We start from the raw sequence: 15,814 nt of genomic DNA on the forward strand, positions 1-15,814 counted from the left end.
ATATTTTATTATTGCTATTTGCATGGCAAAGGGATAGTATATATAAACATAAACAATTAAAACAAGTATTCTTTTTGGGATTTTTTATTTACAAGTTACATATGTACATCACAATGTGACAATTCAGTCAAAATGCAATACATTATAACTGGTATTATATTTAGCCATCTAATAACGTATCTATATGATGAAAATGCTACTCATAAAGCAGGCATATGAACGGACGAAGCATGTTTTGTTGTACTATAACATATAAGTATTTTAAATAAGTCTTTCTAGTTCCTATAGTAAAAAAAAATGCTTAACAAACGTGCGATAACTATAAAAAGAAGTTTTTCGAAAGAAATAATCACTCATTTTTTTCTGAGAGGAAATTCTTAACACAAATTTTATTGCATAATATCAACATAAATACAACATCAGTCTCATTCGTTTTAGTAACTGAATTATTGAAATGTCATGATAATCGTTTATATATTCTAAACCACAAGGTTTATAAATAGCATATCTCGGCAGTGAATGAGTTACCATTATTTAAAATTAATTAAAAAAAGGCAACATACAAGACTCGAATATTATCCATCGAAAGGTTTGATATTGATTTATTAATCTTATCACTTATGTTATTTACATGTTCGAATTACAGAAAATTCAATTATATTTAACTTTTATATAATTTGACAATTTGTATTGACTAGACTGTAATATCAAACATGATGTTATACTTTTTATTTACAACAATTATTCATCGCTTTTATTACTACACTGATTACCTTAGAAGAAATAATTATGGATAAACATTTTCATAAGTAACGTCTTAATCGTTAATGGCACACAAACACTAATAATTGTGATTTAATAAATGTAGTATTCTTTACATATTTATTTAAGTAGCAATTGTTTAAATTCACGAGAAATATTGTCTTATGCTTTAAACAAAATACGAGGCAAAGACCGATACTTATAGATAAATAATAGTTCCTTACAGTGAGGTCCAATATATGGAAAACCAATAACATTATCATATGGCGTGATATATTTAAATTAATTACAAGTAAATAGTAGACGTTTTACAATATCAAATAGCTAATAAGTTTGTTAATGTTCAAGCGATATCCTGTACACATTAGAAGTGCTTTGTCGCGATGCACTATAAAGTAGACATATTCCAAGTGACGATGTCAACCTAACAGATTTGGAACACGGCGGCTAATCTCAACGGAGACCAGTCCACTACGCGGGACATACATTGCACAAGTGTGTGCAAACGCACTATTCCGATTATAATCCGATGGGACGGCACATCCGACACGATCGGAAATAGTTCATTCCAACTTTATCATTGAAGTTGGAATGAACTATTTCATAAGTCATCTACTATTAAGAATATGTATTTGATCCAATTTCTTTATTCTAGACGATTTGCGTAGATTTTTTGCGTATTTAGCCCTTTCACTAATGTATGGTTCCAATTTTAAATAAATATAAAAAAAAAACAAACATAAAATAAATGCTTTTTCGGAATGAAAACCCATCCTTATGTATAGTTATAAAAATGATACTGTTAGTACCTTAAACATAATTGTAGGATAGGTAGGATGGTCATATAAATGAAATATTATTTTTGATTACAAAACACATTGAGATCAATAAAATCATGATTTAAATAATATTTATAATCTTCAGGAACACTATATAGCCATCTCTATCTCTCTTCACACGCTTAGCTTTTTCTAAGTGTAATCTTAGTTTTTATTTCTATTCTACATCAAACTACATCTTCAGCCAATGACTACTCAAAATTTAATTTATTTTTTAGACAAACTTTTAATATATTTAATTTATAAATACGTTACCATTGTTTGACTATCTAAATTGTTCCATGTTTACGTATATGCGTGCTGTATATTTTGAATATTTTTTTTTTCTAAATAAAATTATTTGTCATCAAATGGCAAGCGCTGATATAATGTGTGCGGGACGGATGATTTTTTTTTTATTATAATGGCATGGATATATTCTGGCAATATTTGAATAATTTTAGCAAAATATTTTTTTATGAATTAAGTCAATATATTAGCGCAAATATATATAAAGACTTTATATTGAACTATTATATTGACACCGTTGGATATATACACGTGAACTAGCTTTTTGGCTTACAATTTATTTTAGTTTTCATGAATATTGAATACTTAACAAGAATAAGATATCGATAATCAGAATTAGGAAATGAAAGCGGTATTGGTATAGCGGATTCATGAATATTGTTTTTGTTTTGTGTAATATTAAAATATTTCACAAAAATATTAGGAGTTTGATTTTTTTTTTAATTATGAACTTGGCACAGATTATGCTCATTACGGATTAGTCAAATACTAGAAGTCATCTAATTATTGTTATTTTATACGAAGACTTACAGTACTATGTTTCGATCACTAAATAATATTAATATAATATGTTAATTTACTGACCGTCTGTATTTGATTATAGTTAGTAGAATTATCTTAAAAATGTTTTATTAAACTTAAGATGTATGGTCCTTATATTTTAATACGACAAAGAGATTTTTTATTTATTTTTTTATTTTGAATAATAGCGTATTATTTGAACTGGAGGCATCAAGGTTAATAAAGATATTGTGTTCATTATAATTTGCTTTTTGTCACTAAGATATTTTGGGATTATTAATGGATATATAAAATAATTCGAATACGTAAATTGCGAATTAATTGACTATTGCGGAATTTAAAAAGCCTTTCTCAGCGAATTGATTAATACTAATGCTCATAACCAGTAGCTAAGTTGAAAAATTTTGTAATTATATGTTTGGTGGGAAGAATAAATAAATGTGTAATATTGTTTCGGAGTCGGCTACTTCCGCAGGTGCCCAGACCAATATTAACCCTAAAAATATTTTTGTATCAGCACATCGAAGACAAATATCATTACATACCGAGCCACATAAGTGGACTCTTTATAAACGACATACAGAGGTGAGGACGAACCGCAGAACCGATCAGAGAATCAACCAAGTGAACGAAATAGAGGAGAACAAAGGATCAACAGTCGAACTAGCGAGTTACGCGTTTCGCTTTCTCCCTTGGATTTTAATCAAATCGTGTCATCGCTCCCCTGAGCGAGATTCCAACGAGGAGCGGGCGCTGCGGCGGAGCGGGCAGGCGGGGGGGCGGTGCGGCGCGTCGCGCTACGTGCAGGCGCGCCGGCGCCGCGCGTCCTGCGCACGCACTGGGTTAGAGCGCTGTCTTAGCGGACTACACGGACAGATGAGATTAACTATATACATCGTTTAATTAAATACTTGTATATATTATTATTTTTGCTGAGCAGATGCTAATGGGTTTTTTAATTCAGTTATATTTCGATTATATTCGAAGACTGTAATATTTTTCCAAAAAAAAAATAAGAAGTAGGCAAAAAAATAAAATAAAAAATTGATTTTAGTCATCTTCGCAAAAGAAATTACCTGCTCGAACAGTTTCATTTCATCCTCCTCACCGTGTTGGGCGAGCTGACTTTTTAATGCCTAAGAAAAAAAAATATATCATGAAACTTTTAAATCACAGACGCTAAGCGGAAGCGCTTCCTGAATGTGATGCCGCGCTAAAGCCTAAAATAGATTGAAAAAATAGTCCAAAAGTAAATGTAAATTTAGTACTACTTAAGCAGTCTTATACGGCTTTTTTTAAACATAATATTGCACTTCTAAAGTATGCACTTCTAAGCTTGGTTATAATGTTAAATAATAGTATGCGATCAAATAATATGCATGTTTTATATAGCAATTATTATTATTATTAGCTATGGATTGTAGCACTATGGATACCTTGCCTTTAATTTAACGTTTATTTAGTCATATGTACTAAATCTATATCTATATATATTCTTTAAGCCGATACTTTTTTCAATTTACTTTTGGACGAAATTCGTAAATAATTATAAAATTATAACAATTTGTTATGTACATATTTGATTTCTTTATATATTGCCAATTACTTTTTTACATTATGTGGTTATATACATGTGCTGGAGGTCGCGAGTCAACCCATAGTTAAGCCGTGGTTGTCTGTGCCTTCTCTTTAGTTCGAAATATTTACACAAATAGTTATATATTTATAAACAAAATTAAAGAAAAATAAACGATACAGATAATAATTACGGAAAATAATTCAATTAACCATAGACAATACAGATAATATTTAATTTCATAATACTTAAATAATTTAAAAAAATATATATGTATAGTTTCATAAAAAATATTTTTAAACAGATAAAAAATAGAGAAAAGAATAAGAGAGAGCACAGAGACAATAATAAATGTGTGCGTATGAAGCTGATAGTGATTGGATATTAACCTTGACGTTTTATTCTTGACTCGAGATCGCCAAGCAGGCCCTGAATGGTGTAAATACCTGTTTCACATTAAACCAGTTAACGGTACTAACACTACTCTACATTTTACAATTGATACAAGTAAACAGTTCCAAAAATTTGTATTTTTTTTTTAATAACCTGCATCCAAATTGCAACAAAATAAATTTAAGACGTATAAACTACTATCATTGCTTACATTGTCAAAGCTCCGCTTACAGCAGGAACTAAGATGTTATATCCCTATCCCTTGGACTTGTGCTGACTTTGAATTACACTGGTTTACTTACACTTTACACCGGAACACAGCCGTACATAGTTTTACACTTTGATATTAGAATAAATGACCACGTGGAGACTGAGGCGAATATGCATACCATACACACAGCCGATATAAAAATGCTACTCTATTACAATATATTGATATTAATTATATTAAACAATCATCACCTATCGGAATTCCTCTTATGATCAATAAATATACAATATTTGTATGTCTTGAAGAATGTTGACGATTTGTAAGATAAATAAGAGTAGCGTGGACAAATTAATACACTTACATTAATTACATACAATTTCCACGAAACGCTTTGTATGACGTCCGGTTATTATGACGTGCTTGTCAATTCCCTTCGATGTCATTATAAACGGATTCCACTGTAGTTGCTTATATGTATGTATTTTACTAAATTTATTTTATTAATATAAAATGAGTTTTAAATATTTCATATTAAATAACAATGTCTATAATTTGAATATCCTACGATATGAATTCGAATTTTTAATTATTATTTGGTGTAATATTGTGTATGTGTGTGTACACTATAAATGAAATTATTATATAAACACATACAATGCTTTTAAATATCTAAAAAAAATGGAATATATACTATATAAAACTGGTTTTAAGTGTTACATATAGGATTACTATATAGGTTGAATAATAATAGAGATACAATATCAATGTTAACACTAAACCGTTCGAAATACTTTTCTTGAAATTTATAGAATCTAAGAAAAAGCTTCGTGGAGTTATTATTTAAAATATTATCAAACTCACTTCTATAGACTGTTGGTATTGCTCCATGAGGTTTTTGCAAGCGTCGAGCTCGGCCAGCTTTTTGACCACGACATCTGCTACGTTCTTCTCGGTCACTTCGATTTTATCTCTGGAAAGGTAAGGGAAACGTGAGAAGTATGAGATAAATAGCAAAAGGTGAGTGAGTGAGTTCAAAAATTACTGTTAATCCCTAAGTAGGTAATGCGATCCCGTGTTGGAGGCTAATAAACGCCCATAATGTTAAAGATCTACGATTAACTGTAAAGCACCGTCAGTGGGCGCGAGGGGCGCGAGGGGAGCGAGGGGAGCGTGGCACGCGTACCGGAGGGCGTGCGCGAGCGCGGCGGCGGGCAGGTCGGCGGAGCGCGCGGCGCCGGCCGACAGCGCGGCGGCGGCCAGCGCGCGCAGCAGCTCGGCCAGGCGCACGTCCAGCGCCAGCACGCGGTCCAGCAGCGCGCCGCGCGCCGCGCGCTCGCCCGCCGCCTCCCAGCGCTGGCGCGCCGCGATGGCGGCCGACAGCGCGCGCAGCGACTCGCGCTCCGACGCGCACTCCGCCGAGCCCGAGCCCGAGCCCGAGCCCGACCCGTCGGCCTCCGCCTCCACCGACGCGTCCGCCTCTGTCGAACACAAATTTGTGGAATTAAGTTATAATAGTGTACAGCGGTTAGAAGTAAAACAAATAAAAGTAAAAGGGTTCAATCCGCTAATGATTAATTAGCGGATTGTGCGACACTCACCTTTATCGATATCCCCGCAGGACTCTCTTTCGGGCGACAGCTCTTCGCCGCTCCAGGCGCCTGCGCCTTCAGCGCCCGACCACCATTCCTCCGCGTATTCTGAGATTTTTTTTAATCAGTCCCTTATTTCTTGTCTATTTATAATCACATCAAACAATTTCTCATTTGCCATGATAATTATGTTGCTCGAAAATCACATAATATATAGAGTATATATCACCTGGATCAGTAACGAGACAGGGCTCCGTCTCCGAGTCGAGAAGGTCGGCGGAGTTGTCGTTGTCGTCGGACATGCGCGAGCGCTCGTCGTCGTGCGCGTGCGCGGGCGCCGCCGTGTGTGCGAGCGGCGTGGCGGCCGAGCGCAGTGCGCGCGCCACCGCGCCCAGCAGCCCGCCGCGAGACTCGTCCTCCGGGGACAGGGTCTCGCCGCTGTCGCTGCGGCTAGAGGTGCGAACGGATGAGAGAATTTAGTCAATAGGAGAAAATGAGATTATGAGATTTAACTGGAATTATTATATATTATATATTTTAGAATTCGTAAATTGTTGCACAATTTACGAATTCTAAAAAGTAAGACCTCAATATGAGTATTTTGTCGGGCGCCTAACCTGCAGTAAGCTTCATTATGGTACACGGTGGGCTGCAGCGCGTGGTGCGGCAGCGAGTAGGCGGCGCGCACGGCCTCGGTGAGCGCGCGCAGGCGCCGCGACAGCGCGTCCAGCGCCGCCGCCGCGCCCGCCCCGCCTCGCGCCCGCGCGCCCGCCGCCAGCGCCTCCTGGCGGCGCTGCTCGCACATGCGCACCAGTTGCCGGCATTCACCACGTCTGTGTGTAGAAAGGTACACATTTATGACATTAATATATTTTATTTTAAAAATATTGTTGCAATGCAATAAATATATTTCATAACTCCGACAAAGGATCGGTCCGAAAAGAGTATTCGCGATAAAGTTTTTTATTGCAAAAATGACTTGTGATACCTGCGCTCAAGCTCGGCACTGAGCCTCGCGACTTCGGCCTCCGCATCACGCAGCGAGTCCCCGAGCGCGCCGGTCTCCGCGGCGAGGAAGTCCTGCATCTCTGCCGCCTCTCGCTCGGCTTCCGCCAGCCGAGCCGACAGCACACGAGACGACTCCCGTCCGTGGCACGCCTCCTGTTGTGATGGGGCGACGAGGGACTCTGTTAACTTGGACTTTTAAATTACGAAGTACATTTAGCCGTGTAGATGGCCATTTTTATTCTATCATATAAATAATATGTATTGACAGTAATTTAATCTTTACATCATTAAATAGATTTTAACAGAAAACCAAAAGTCGTTACAATGCAACTAGCAACAAATAAGGCCAATTCTTTTATAACATTATATCGGCTTAGGACCTACTTTTCAATCACCAGTTAAGTTTATAAGAAAAATAAAATTGGCTAATTAATACTTCAGCTAAAAATAAACTGGCGATTAAAAAAATCGACCTGCAATAAACTCTTGTTAAGCATAATGAACAAAATATTTTTTCCCATTTTATGTTATGGTTTTTAATCAGCCCGCCAGTAGCTTGCTATGGTTCACAGTTCACTGGTTAACCGCAACAAGAGCGTATTTCAGTAGGGTTGGCAATATAATATTTAATTAAAATAAATGTATACATAAATATAAATATATATATATATATATATATATATATATAGTATATAAGTAAGTAAGTAGAAATAATAACATATAATAAGTGTAGAGAGATAAGATATCTAACCGCGTGTAACTTGTCACAGTGCTCCCGTAATGCGTCGATCTCGCCGCGCTGTCTCGTAGCGAGCTCGCCAGCGGCTCGCAACTGTTCTTCTAAGGCACGAAGACAACCGTCTGCATTGGAACCGGCGCCTGTAATCGAAATGAAAATGGATTTTCTTAGTCAAATCACCTTGAAATAAAAAATAAATAAAGAAAAATCAGTTACTATGTGTTTTAGTTGCACGATTTCTTAATTACTATGCTTCACACAGGTGCGATAAGGATCGATAAACAACTTTTTAATCGAAGAACAAAACATAAAAGGATAAATTCTTGTTTATTCCGGCTAGAAAGTTAAATTCTCCGCTTTATATATTTATAATATATTTATAATATGCATTTTTATAAATGTAAAAGTTTTTTTTAATAGCTCATTTTTCATATTCTTAGTACATTGATGAAAATTGCATTAAAATTTGTTGTATACTTTAAAATATTTAAACGTACAGACGGCGGGACGGAACATTGTTTTATACTACTTATGTAATGTTTTCATAATTAACTAACATGCCACTTTTACTGATTCAAAATTATCACAAAGTCTTACCAGCGCCGGCAAGTTCCAGCAGTCTTTGTGAGTTCCTCTCCAGTTCAGATATAGCCGCTAGTCTAGCAGAACGTTCGGCAGCCAGCTGTGCCTCAGCGTGAAGCCTCCTCTCTCGTTCTTCAGTCGCTGCGGCCTCAGCCGCGACGGCAGCCGCAACCAGACGCGCGTTTTCAGTGTCGCGAGAGCTCGCTTGAACACCACGATGACAGCGAGTGACATCTATACGACTGAAAAATGAATATCTAATTGAGACATCGTTTGACCCAACAATGTTATTGTAATTTATTTTAATCTAAATTTATTTCTTAAATTATATTTATCAATAAGAAATAGATTTTTAAATTACTATAAGTGAAAAGTTACCTCTCAATATTTGGCACGATTCCTGCAAAAGCCGATTCGATATCGGTTCCACACAAAACAGTCTGCGAAACTTTTTCGGCATAAATCCTCACCCGCGTTTTTGTCACAGAACGCGAAGATACGGAACGAGCTACAGTGGGTCTCCGGGAAGGTGGTGTATTTTCGTGTTTTGGAGATGAATCTGGATCAGCATCTCGCCTTCTTCTTGGTAATGTGCCGTATTTATCCGCTGCTACTCGAGTAGCAGATGCATCAGTTGCAATAGGGAGTCGTTGTCCGTTAGTAGGCCATTTTTTCTCGTCAACAGGGGAATTTGGTGTTCTACATCTAGCAGTGGAAGTTTTTGTAGGTTTGGCACGTAAAGCTGGACTCTCGCGGACCAGATTAGGAAGATCTGCAGTTGGACGAATACGTGGTTTGGGTGTCAGAGGTCTGGGTTTTTCTGGCGGTGTTGGTTTTTCTCGACTTCTTGCCCGTTCACGAGTTGCCAGGTTAGGTCCACGAGGTGCTGTCGCTGGACGAGGAGTTGATGTACCGACGGGTGAACTTCTTTTTGGTTCCGTCACAGTTACATTAACTCGACGACGGGGACGAGGAGGAGCACCGGCTAAGGATGAGCTTTCAGATCCACAGCCTGAACCACAAGAGACCACACTGGAAGCACAAGAACGGGATCCTCCACCACTACTCAGAGCTCGACCACAACCCTCAACACCACTATCACTTCCAGCTGCACCGAGCGCTAACTCATCTCCAACCGGCAAACTGTCAAGGTCACTAATTGACCGCACATCAATCGCTTCACAAGACCCATTTCCCACAAATGATTGTTTTAAATTTATACTTTCATTATGACAGCCCTCTAAAGTTTCAATACTAATACCGCTTTCTTCTTTTATCACTACAACTGAATTATCACTTGTATTATTTGTTTTATTTCCCAAATTTCCGTCACCGTTAGAAATCGTTTCACTGACGTCAGAGCCAGATGGAGGAAGGCCGCTAACTTTATTTGAATTTTCTTCTTCCATTTCGGCCTTTTATGTCACGTCATGATCTGAAACAAAAGTGAAACGTTTAAATTGTGAAAAGTTACAATGTATTTAAGTTGCTAGACGGATGGTTTGGTGCCAAGTAATCAGTTCGATGCAGTGGCATTGTGTGAGTAAAATGTTCATTGTGCGGCAGCCCTCGGGCCACGGGTCACAATCTCGAGGGAGCTTATTTCTATTGTTCACATTCGCCTATTCTCAAATGTTCGTGCTATTTTACAAAGCCAGGTTACTTAGCGATAGCGATAGGTATGGTAAACTATAATCTTGGCAATTTTCATTTTATACTTAATTGTCGTTTTGTATGATTATTACATCAAATAATAATGATACGATTTAATAAAAATAATAGTTAAACAATTACTTCGCACACCACTAAGCATTCTAAAGAAATATATCTGTATATAAATATTAAATATGTATATGAGCGATAACAATACACACACAAGTATTTACATGACCCCTAACGATGAGAGCTGCAAAATGTTCCCACGGCAGAGGCCTGCCCCGAGTCTTGTGACACTCATTCACGACCATATTAATACAACTGAATACATACATTGCATATTTTATACTAGGTTCCTCCCACTACTTTGCTGTCTTGTATTTTGCCGGATAAAATAATCTAATTACCTATATTACTATCCTATCCGTCTCTTTCATAATTCTGCAAATCCAAAGCGATCGGAAAGAGTCCAGGCGCATTACCAACGGCTTTACGTGCTATACACGGCACCTCCCGTGCCTCGGATACACGCCCAAGTTACAAACTTTGTGCTGAGAATTTCTACAGAAAATTCCAATGACTTTTCATCGGCCCTATCTAGGGTTTCAACACAGACCCTCTGGCCTTATATCAAGCCACTAGACCAACGAGGCCGTCAACATAATATATCTGTTCAATAAATCACGTTGATCAATTGCTCTGTTATGTGTGGAAAAACGCACTTTAAACTAAAAGTTTTTTGCTATTATAGCGAAACAACCGCAGTTCAATTTCCTATGCAATATTGTATCTTCAACTCTAATTTTCTAAAGGAAGTTCTTAGATTGTGTCATAAGTCTACAACTCGCGATCGTGAAGTCGTTTTGGTGCTACTGTTGTTCCACAAGTGACTATAATTTGTGATTACGTCAGTTTTTCATGGTCATCTTTATTGTTGGCGATTAATAACTTTCTTATAATAAAATAAAGTAGGTAACTTTCTTTTTATAAAGAATGATGCGTCAGAAGTATCGACAGATAAGGAGAACAAACCGCTCCGTTTATGCCCAAGAATTGGTAACATACCATACTATCACTACGCTTAGTCGCAATCACTGTTAATATTGCTTTTACATTAAATTTATTGTGTCAAGATAAATCTCCTTCACGTGTTTTGCTATCTTATGTGAAACTAGTTATTTACTCGCGTTTTAGAGGTTTGTCGTCGTCGTCGTTAGATATACGGCACAAAACGTAGCCTATGTCCTTCAGTCCAATCTTGCTTCAATCTAAATTTCATTCAATCTGTTTAGTAGGTTGGTTGTAAAAGCGCAACTGACAGACAGACAGAGTTACTTTCGTGTTTAAAATATTAATATATTGAAAAATGGGTAAGTATGTATTTTTCTTTGTAGAAAAGATAACCTAAATTCCACACCTGTGATATTTCGATCGATTATTTTTAATATGAAAACAATATATGTGATATAGGTAAGCAGAAGGAGAAATGCGCCACCGGATGGTAGCAGGTCACCACCGTTTATAGACATTGACGTTGTAAGGGATAAACCAATCCTTGGATCATTAATGAGCCATTGTAGTTGTACTTCCACTGGCTCACTCACCCTTCAAACATTTTGGCGGTAGAATAAGTGATGACTGGGAGGATCCAGTACAGCATACAGCTGTCTGTATAGGTCCTACAGAACCCTTAGTACAAGTGAAATGTTAAATGATAATTCCAAAAAATCTTGTATTAAGTATATTTGGTTTGTTGTTGACTCTCCATATGTTTGCAATATTCTTATAAATCTTATCGAAGTATTTAATATCTAGCATGTAGTAACAGCGACCGATAAGACCACATACCGGGATCATTATTAACTTTAGTGAGAACGATAAGCTTATAAACATTTCGAATGTAATAAAATACATCATTTCCGCTTAAATAAATTATATTAAAGGTTTCGCAAAGTTGATCAGAAGGAGAAAAATAAATTTATGCAGGAATTCGTTGAAAAAAAAAATCTTTCAACAACATAAAATTAATAAATAGTATTGCGTTCACTGTGAAGTGATTAAGAATTGTCAACAGAACAAGAGGCATGTTTTCATTAGTCATGGTGTCGGACGCCATGATCGCGACACGCCGTCTGCGCACACACACCACGTAAAATCGACGTTATTTTTAGCTACGTAAGAACGGTTATGTATAATTTGACGGTTAATTAAACGAGATAGAAAGGCCATTGCGAAGGCCCAGTCGATGACACTCGTCTCTCGTCAGACTGAAGGTCATAACAAGTCTATGTCAGCACCTATTAACTAAAAAACTAAACACTTCCTCTATGCTCGGTCGTGTTTTCCTTGTTAAGATATTATGTATGTATAGTATTATTTAAATTTAGTGTTTTTATTTTTCTAGTTTCCGTAACGAGTTATTTTTCAATAACATCGGATATAAAGTAATTAATATTGCTTATCCGTTCATTATTGTTTGGTATTGAAACTAGGATATTTTAAATTAGTAGACTATAGGTAATTTACAGCTTATGTTTAAACGTTTCCTATATTAAAATAATAGATATATTATGACTCTCAAGTGTTTTGAAATCTTATTTAAAGGAGGTTTACTTTGAAAAATATATCGTTCCTTTTTAAGCCTTATTTGTATTTCATCTCATGATATCATCCCGTTGGGTTTGTGCCACGACGACCACCACCGAGGAGAAAAGCCAACTGCGCAGTGCATATATGAGCCCAAGTGTGCCAAGTCCATTCACTAATTCTTCACACCCATAATCCGAGTATGGGAAATCGTTATGACCGAAAGTAGCGCAGACGCAGGACTAATGGCTTCACTTGCTTTCCTATACACGAGAGTGTAAACACACAAATACTCAGACTCAGTATTGCTACTGAAATTTCTCCATAGAAGACAATATTTTTTTATGGACCCGACCCAGAGTATGGAACCTAGGACCACGATATCTGCAACCTCATTAATCATTTCATTAACGAAGTAATCATTCACAGTGAATATGTTAGTGTAAAAGATTATTTCTATGCGATAACATTTCTAGAAAACACCTTCTAATTTTGAAATATTTTTTGTGGAACAGGAAACAAAAGACGTTATTTTAACAAAAAAAAACTCTCATTTAGTTACACAATTTCTTTTCGCAAACTTTCCTTGAGCCGTAGAAATCGTCGAATAAAAGCCATTGTAAGTAAATACATCCTCTTAATATTCTACTTAAGGATAAGTTGTGTTGGCTGCGTAGGAATGAAGGCACGTAATCCATGAATTTTCACGATAAATAAATTATACGCGAGCTCGTTGGACAGAGATTAAGAAAGGAGTATTGCTTTAATTGTTTTAATCTTACTTAATAACGTATTTTTTTAGTGGATGTTTTATACAGATTTTTTTCTCTGCCCTCATTGATTGGACATTCGAAAGAGAACACAACACTGTTTGATCAACACAATCCCCGTAAAAGGAAACCATTTTTTACTTCACTGAAAAGCTCTTATTTTAAGTTGAAATGAGCCTAATTAGTACTGAGTATTTAAAAGATTTGTTTTGGTTTCAAATCTGTGTCAGTGTCAATCAATTAGAGACAATTTTCAAATGTTTAATTAAATAGTATGTTACCTATTTCAAAACGATTACATAATTAAAAATGTTAACAATTGGAGTTATCGTTGTGGCTTGCCAATTCTACTCCCAACGCAAATAAGTTAACCCACGAATTATGATTCACAAATAACAACCAATGTTGAAAACACTCTGTTATACAGTTCCCCTCATTTCAAATGTTTAAATAAATATTATACGCGCACTTAAAAGGAAGAACGATGATCATTACGAGGTTTATCTTCACAAGTTTGTTGTTTTTTGAACAAAACAAATTTCCACATAAATAATACATACAAATATACTAATTTGTATGTATACTAATATTATAATTGTGATAGTAACTATGTTTGTCTGTCTGTTGCTTTTGACGGCCAAATAACTGAACCGATTTTGATGGAATTAAGTATACAGCAATCTCAGTTTCAAGAACTCCAAGGAAGGATATGTCCTTCCTTGGAGTTGGTCATCAGGTGTGAGACATTAAAGTAGGCTATGGCCTACTTTAATGTCTCACACCTGATGACCAAACCCTAAAACATGTGCAAAGCCGCGGGCAACGACTAGTTGTATATAAAACCTGAGCTATGAAGAGATCTACGATGGCCTAGTAGTTAGAGAACGTGAATCTTAATTAAATATTGCGGGTTTAAGCGCCGGAATTTCCATTTGCTTAATTCGTGTTTTTAATTAGCCTCGTGCTCGCCGCACAGAGAAAAATCGAGAGGCATGAGTCGGGGAAAATACTACCACATATGCTTCCACCAATTCTCTTCAAAAGGCTTTTCAGGCTATTACGTTGTATGAATCATTAATATACTCTTGAAAGGTAATTTTAGTTTGAGAGGAAAATTGTCTCATAAGCTGGAATCGGGAATTCTTTGAAAAATGTGAATATTTGTGTCGTTAGATATTTGTAACAGAGTCAAGCTAGCTCGAAAGTTCTAAAAGGCATAAAGTAAATTCTCGAATTAGGCGATTATATTTAATGGAAATAAGTTCCTGTTATTTAATTGATAATAAAAGAAGAATTTCATTTACGTGGAACAATAAAAGAAGGCGGTAAACAGCTAGTGTCTGACCTATAGTTATATGAGCATTATCTTACTAATATTGTAATGTATGTTTGGATGGATGGATGTTCGCAATCACGCCGGAACCGCCGAACGGATCTGAACGAAATTTGGCACAGATATATGTAATAGCCTGGTATACCGCATAGGTTGCTCTTTATCCCGGACTGTACAAAACTCCTGACCAACCATTGGCGGGCGGAAACTAGTTCAGATACTTATAATAAATTCTCTCAATTTCCAAATGTAGTGCTATTTGATAAATTAAAAAATCATGATAAATCTGACATTTAAATGCAAACCATTACTTCATTATAACATGAGATGCATGGAATTTGTAACGGATAATATTTACACAAATTTTGTACTCATTTTTATAAATATTGAATTAGTTGCTGTCGAGTTTCTTGCTCTCCTCGACATTCCGTTCTTGTATCCAATGACTAGCTAGTCTATTTGAATATAAAATTTAATTTGAACGGTAAATTAGATGAAGCGTATCGCTTCGTAATAAGTAAATTAATTTTTGCATTGAAATTATAATAACACGTCGGAAATTAAACAATTGACTCTGGTATAAATCGATGCAACTGAAAAAATATTTGAAAATAATGACCAAAAAGCAGCTATGATCGCGCTAAGTTTCTTTCGGCAGTTTGAAAACGATGGCAGTTTTTTGTCGATCTATAAGTAAAAACTTCTATCTTAAATAAAGACTTTTGATTAACATAGCGATTATATCTCCATTTGTTATTTGTAACGAAAACAATTAATCAACATCAACAACATTAGGAACAAATTATCGTTGTTTTATTGACAGCATAATATATAAGCATTGAGTTTCGATTTCACAAATCAATTTATAGCGTCAAAGGTATTCAATATGATCTTATATAAAAACATCGGCGAATCATCCGATAGTGATATAATGGTAAGCTTAAAAGGTAAATGGATTTG

General features: G+C 36.1%; 1 protein-coding gene across 4 annotated transcripts in view; it reads right to left on the reverse strand.

Annotated features, from left to right (window-relative positions):
• Positions 1 to 75: 75 nt before the first annotated feature.
• The window catches only part of LOC125064774, a 61,119-nt gene continuing 45,380 nt past the window's right edge, over positions 76 to 15,814 (reverse strand). For 3 of the 4 annotated variants that reach the window (XM_047671988.1, XM_047671990.1, XM_047671989.1), the window contains exons 2-12: positions 8,888 to 9,944; positions 8,525 to 8,751; positions 7,940 to 8,067; positions 7,169 to 7,341; positions 6,798 to 7,013; positions 6,410 to 6,630; positions 6,190 to 6,288; positions 5,775 to 6,069; positions 5,453 to 5,561; positions 3,488 to 3,547; positions 76 to 3,238 (exon numbers count right to left, since the gene is read on the reverse strand). In XM_047671988.1, the coding sequence (XP_047527944.1) occupies positions 3,209 to 3,238; positions 3,488 to 3,547; positions 5,453 to 5,561; positions 5,775 to 6,069; positions 6,190 to 6,288; positions 6,410 to 6,630; positions 6,798 to 7,013; positions 7,169 to 7,341; positions 7,940 to 8,067; positions 8,525 to 8,751; positions 8,888 to 9,918 (2,589 nt within the window). In that variant the 5' untranslated portion in view covers positions 9,919 to 9,944 and the 3' untranslated portion in view covers positions 76 to 3,208. Of the gene's footprint in view, positions 3,276 to 3,487; positions 3,548 to 5,452; positions 5,562 to 5,774; positions 6,070 to 6,189; positions 6,289 to 6,409; positions 6,631 to 6,797; positions 7,014 to 7,168; positions 7,342 to 7,939; positions 8,068 to 8,524; positions 8,752 to 8,887; positions 9,945 to 15,814 lie in introns of all 4 variants that reach the window. The other variant, XM_047671991.1, reaches the window with a different exon arrangement.

Source organism: Vanessa atalanta, chromosome 6, assembly GCF_905147765.1.
Source record: "Vanessa atalanta chromosome 6, ilVanAtal1.2, whole genome shotgun sequence".
In the NCBI taxonomy this organism is placed as follows: domain Eukaryota; kingdom Metazoa; phylum Arthropoda; class Insecta; order Lepidoptera; family Nymphalidae; genus Vanessa; species Vanessa atalanta.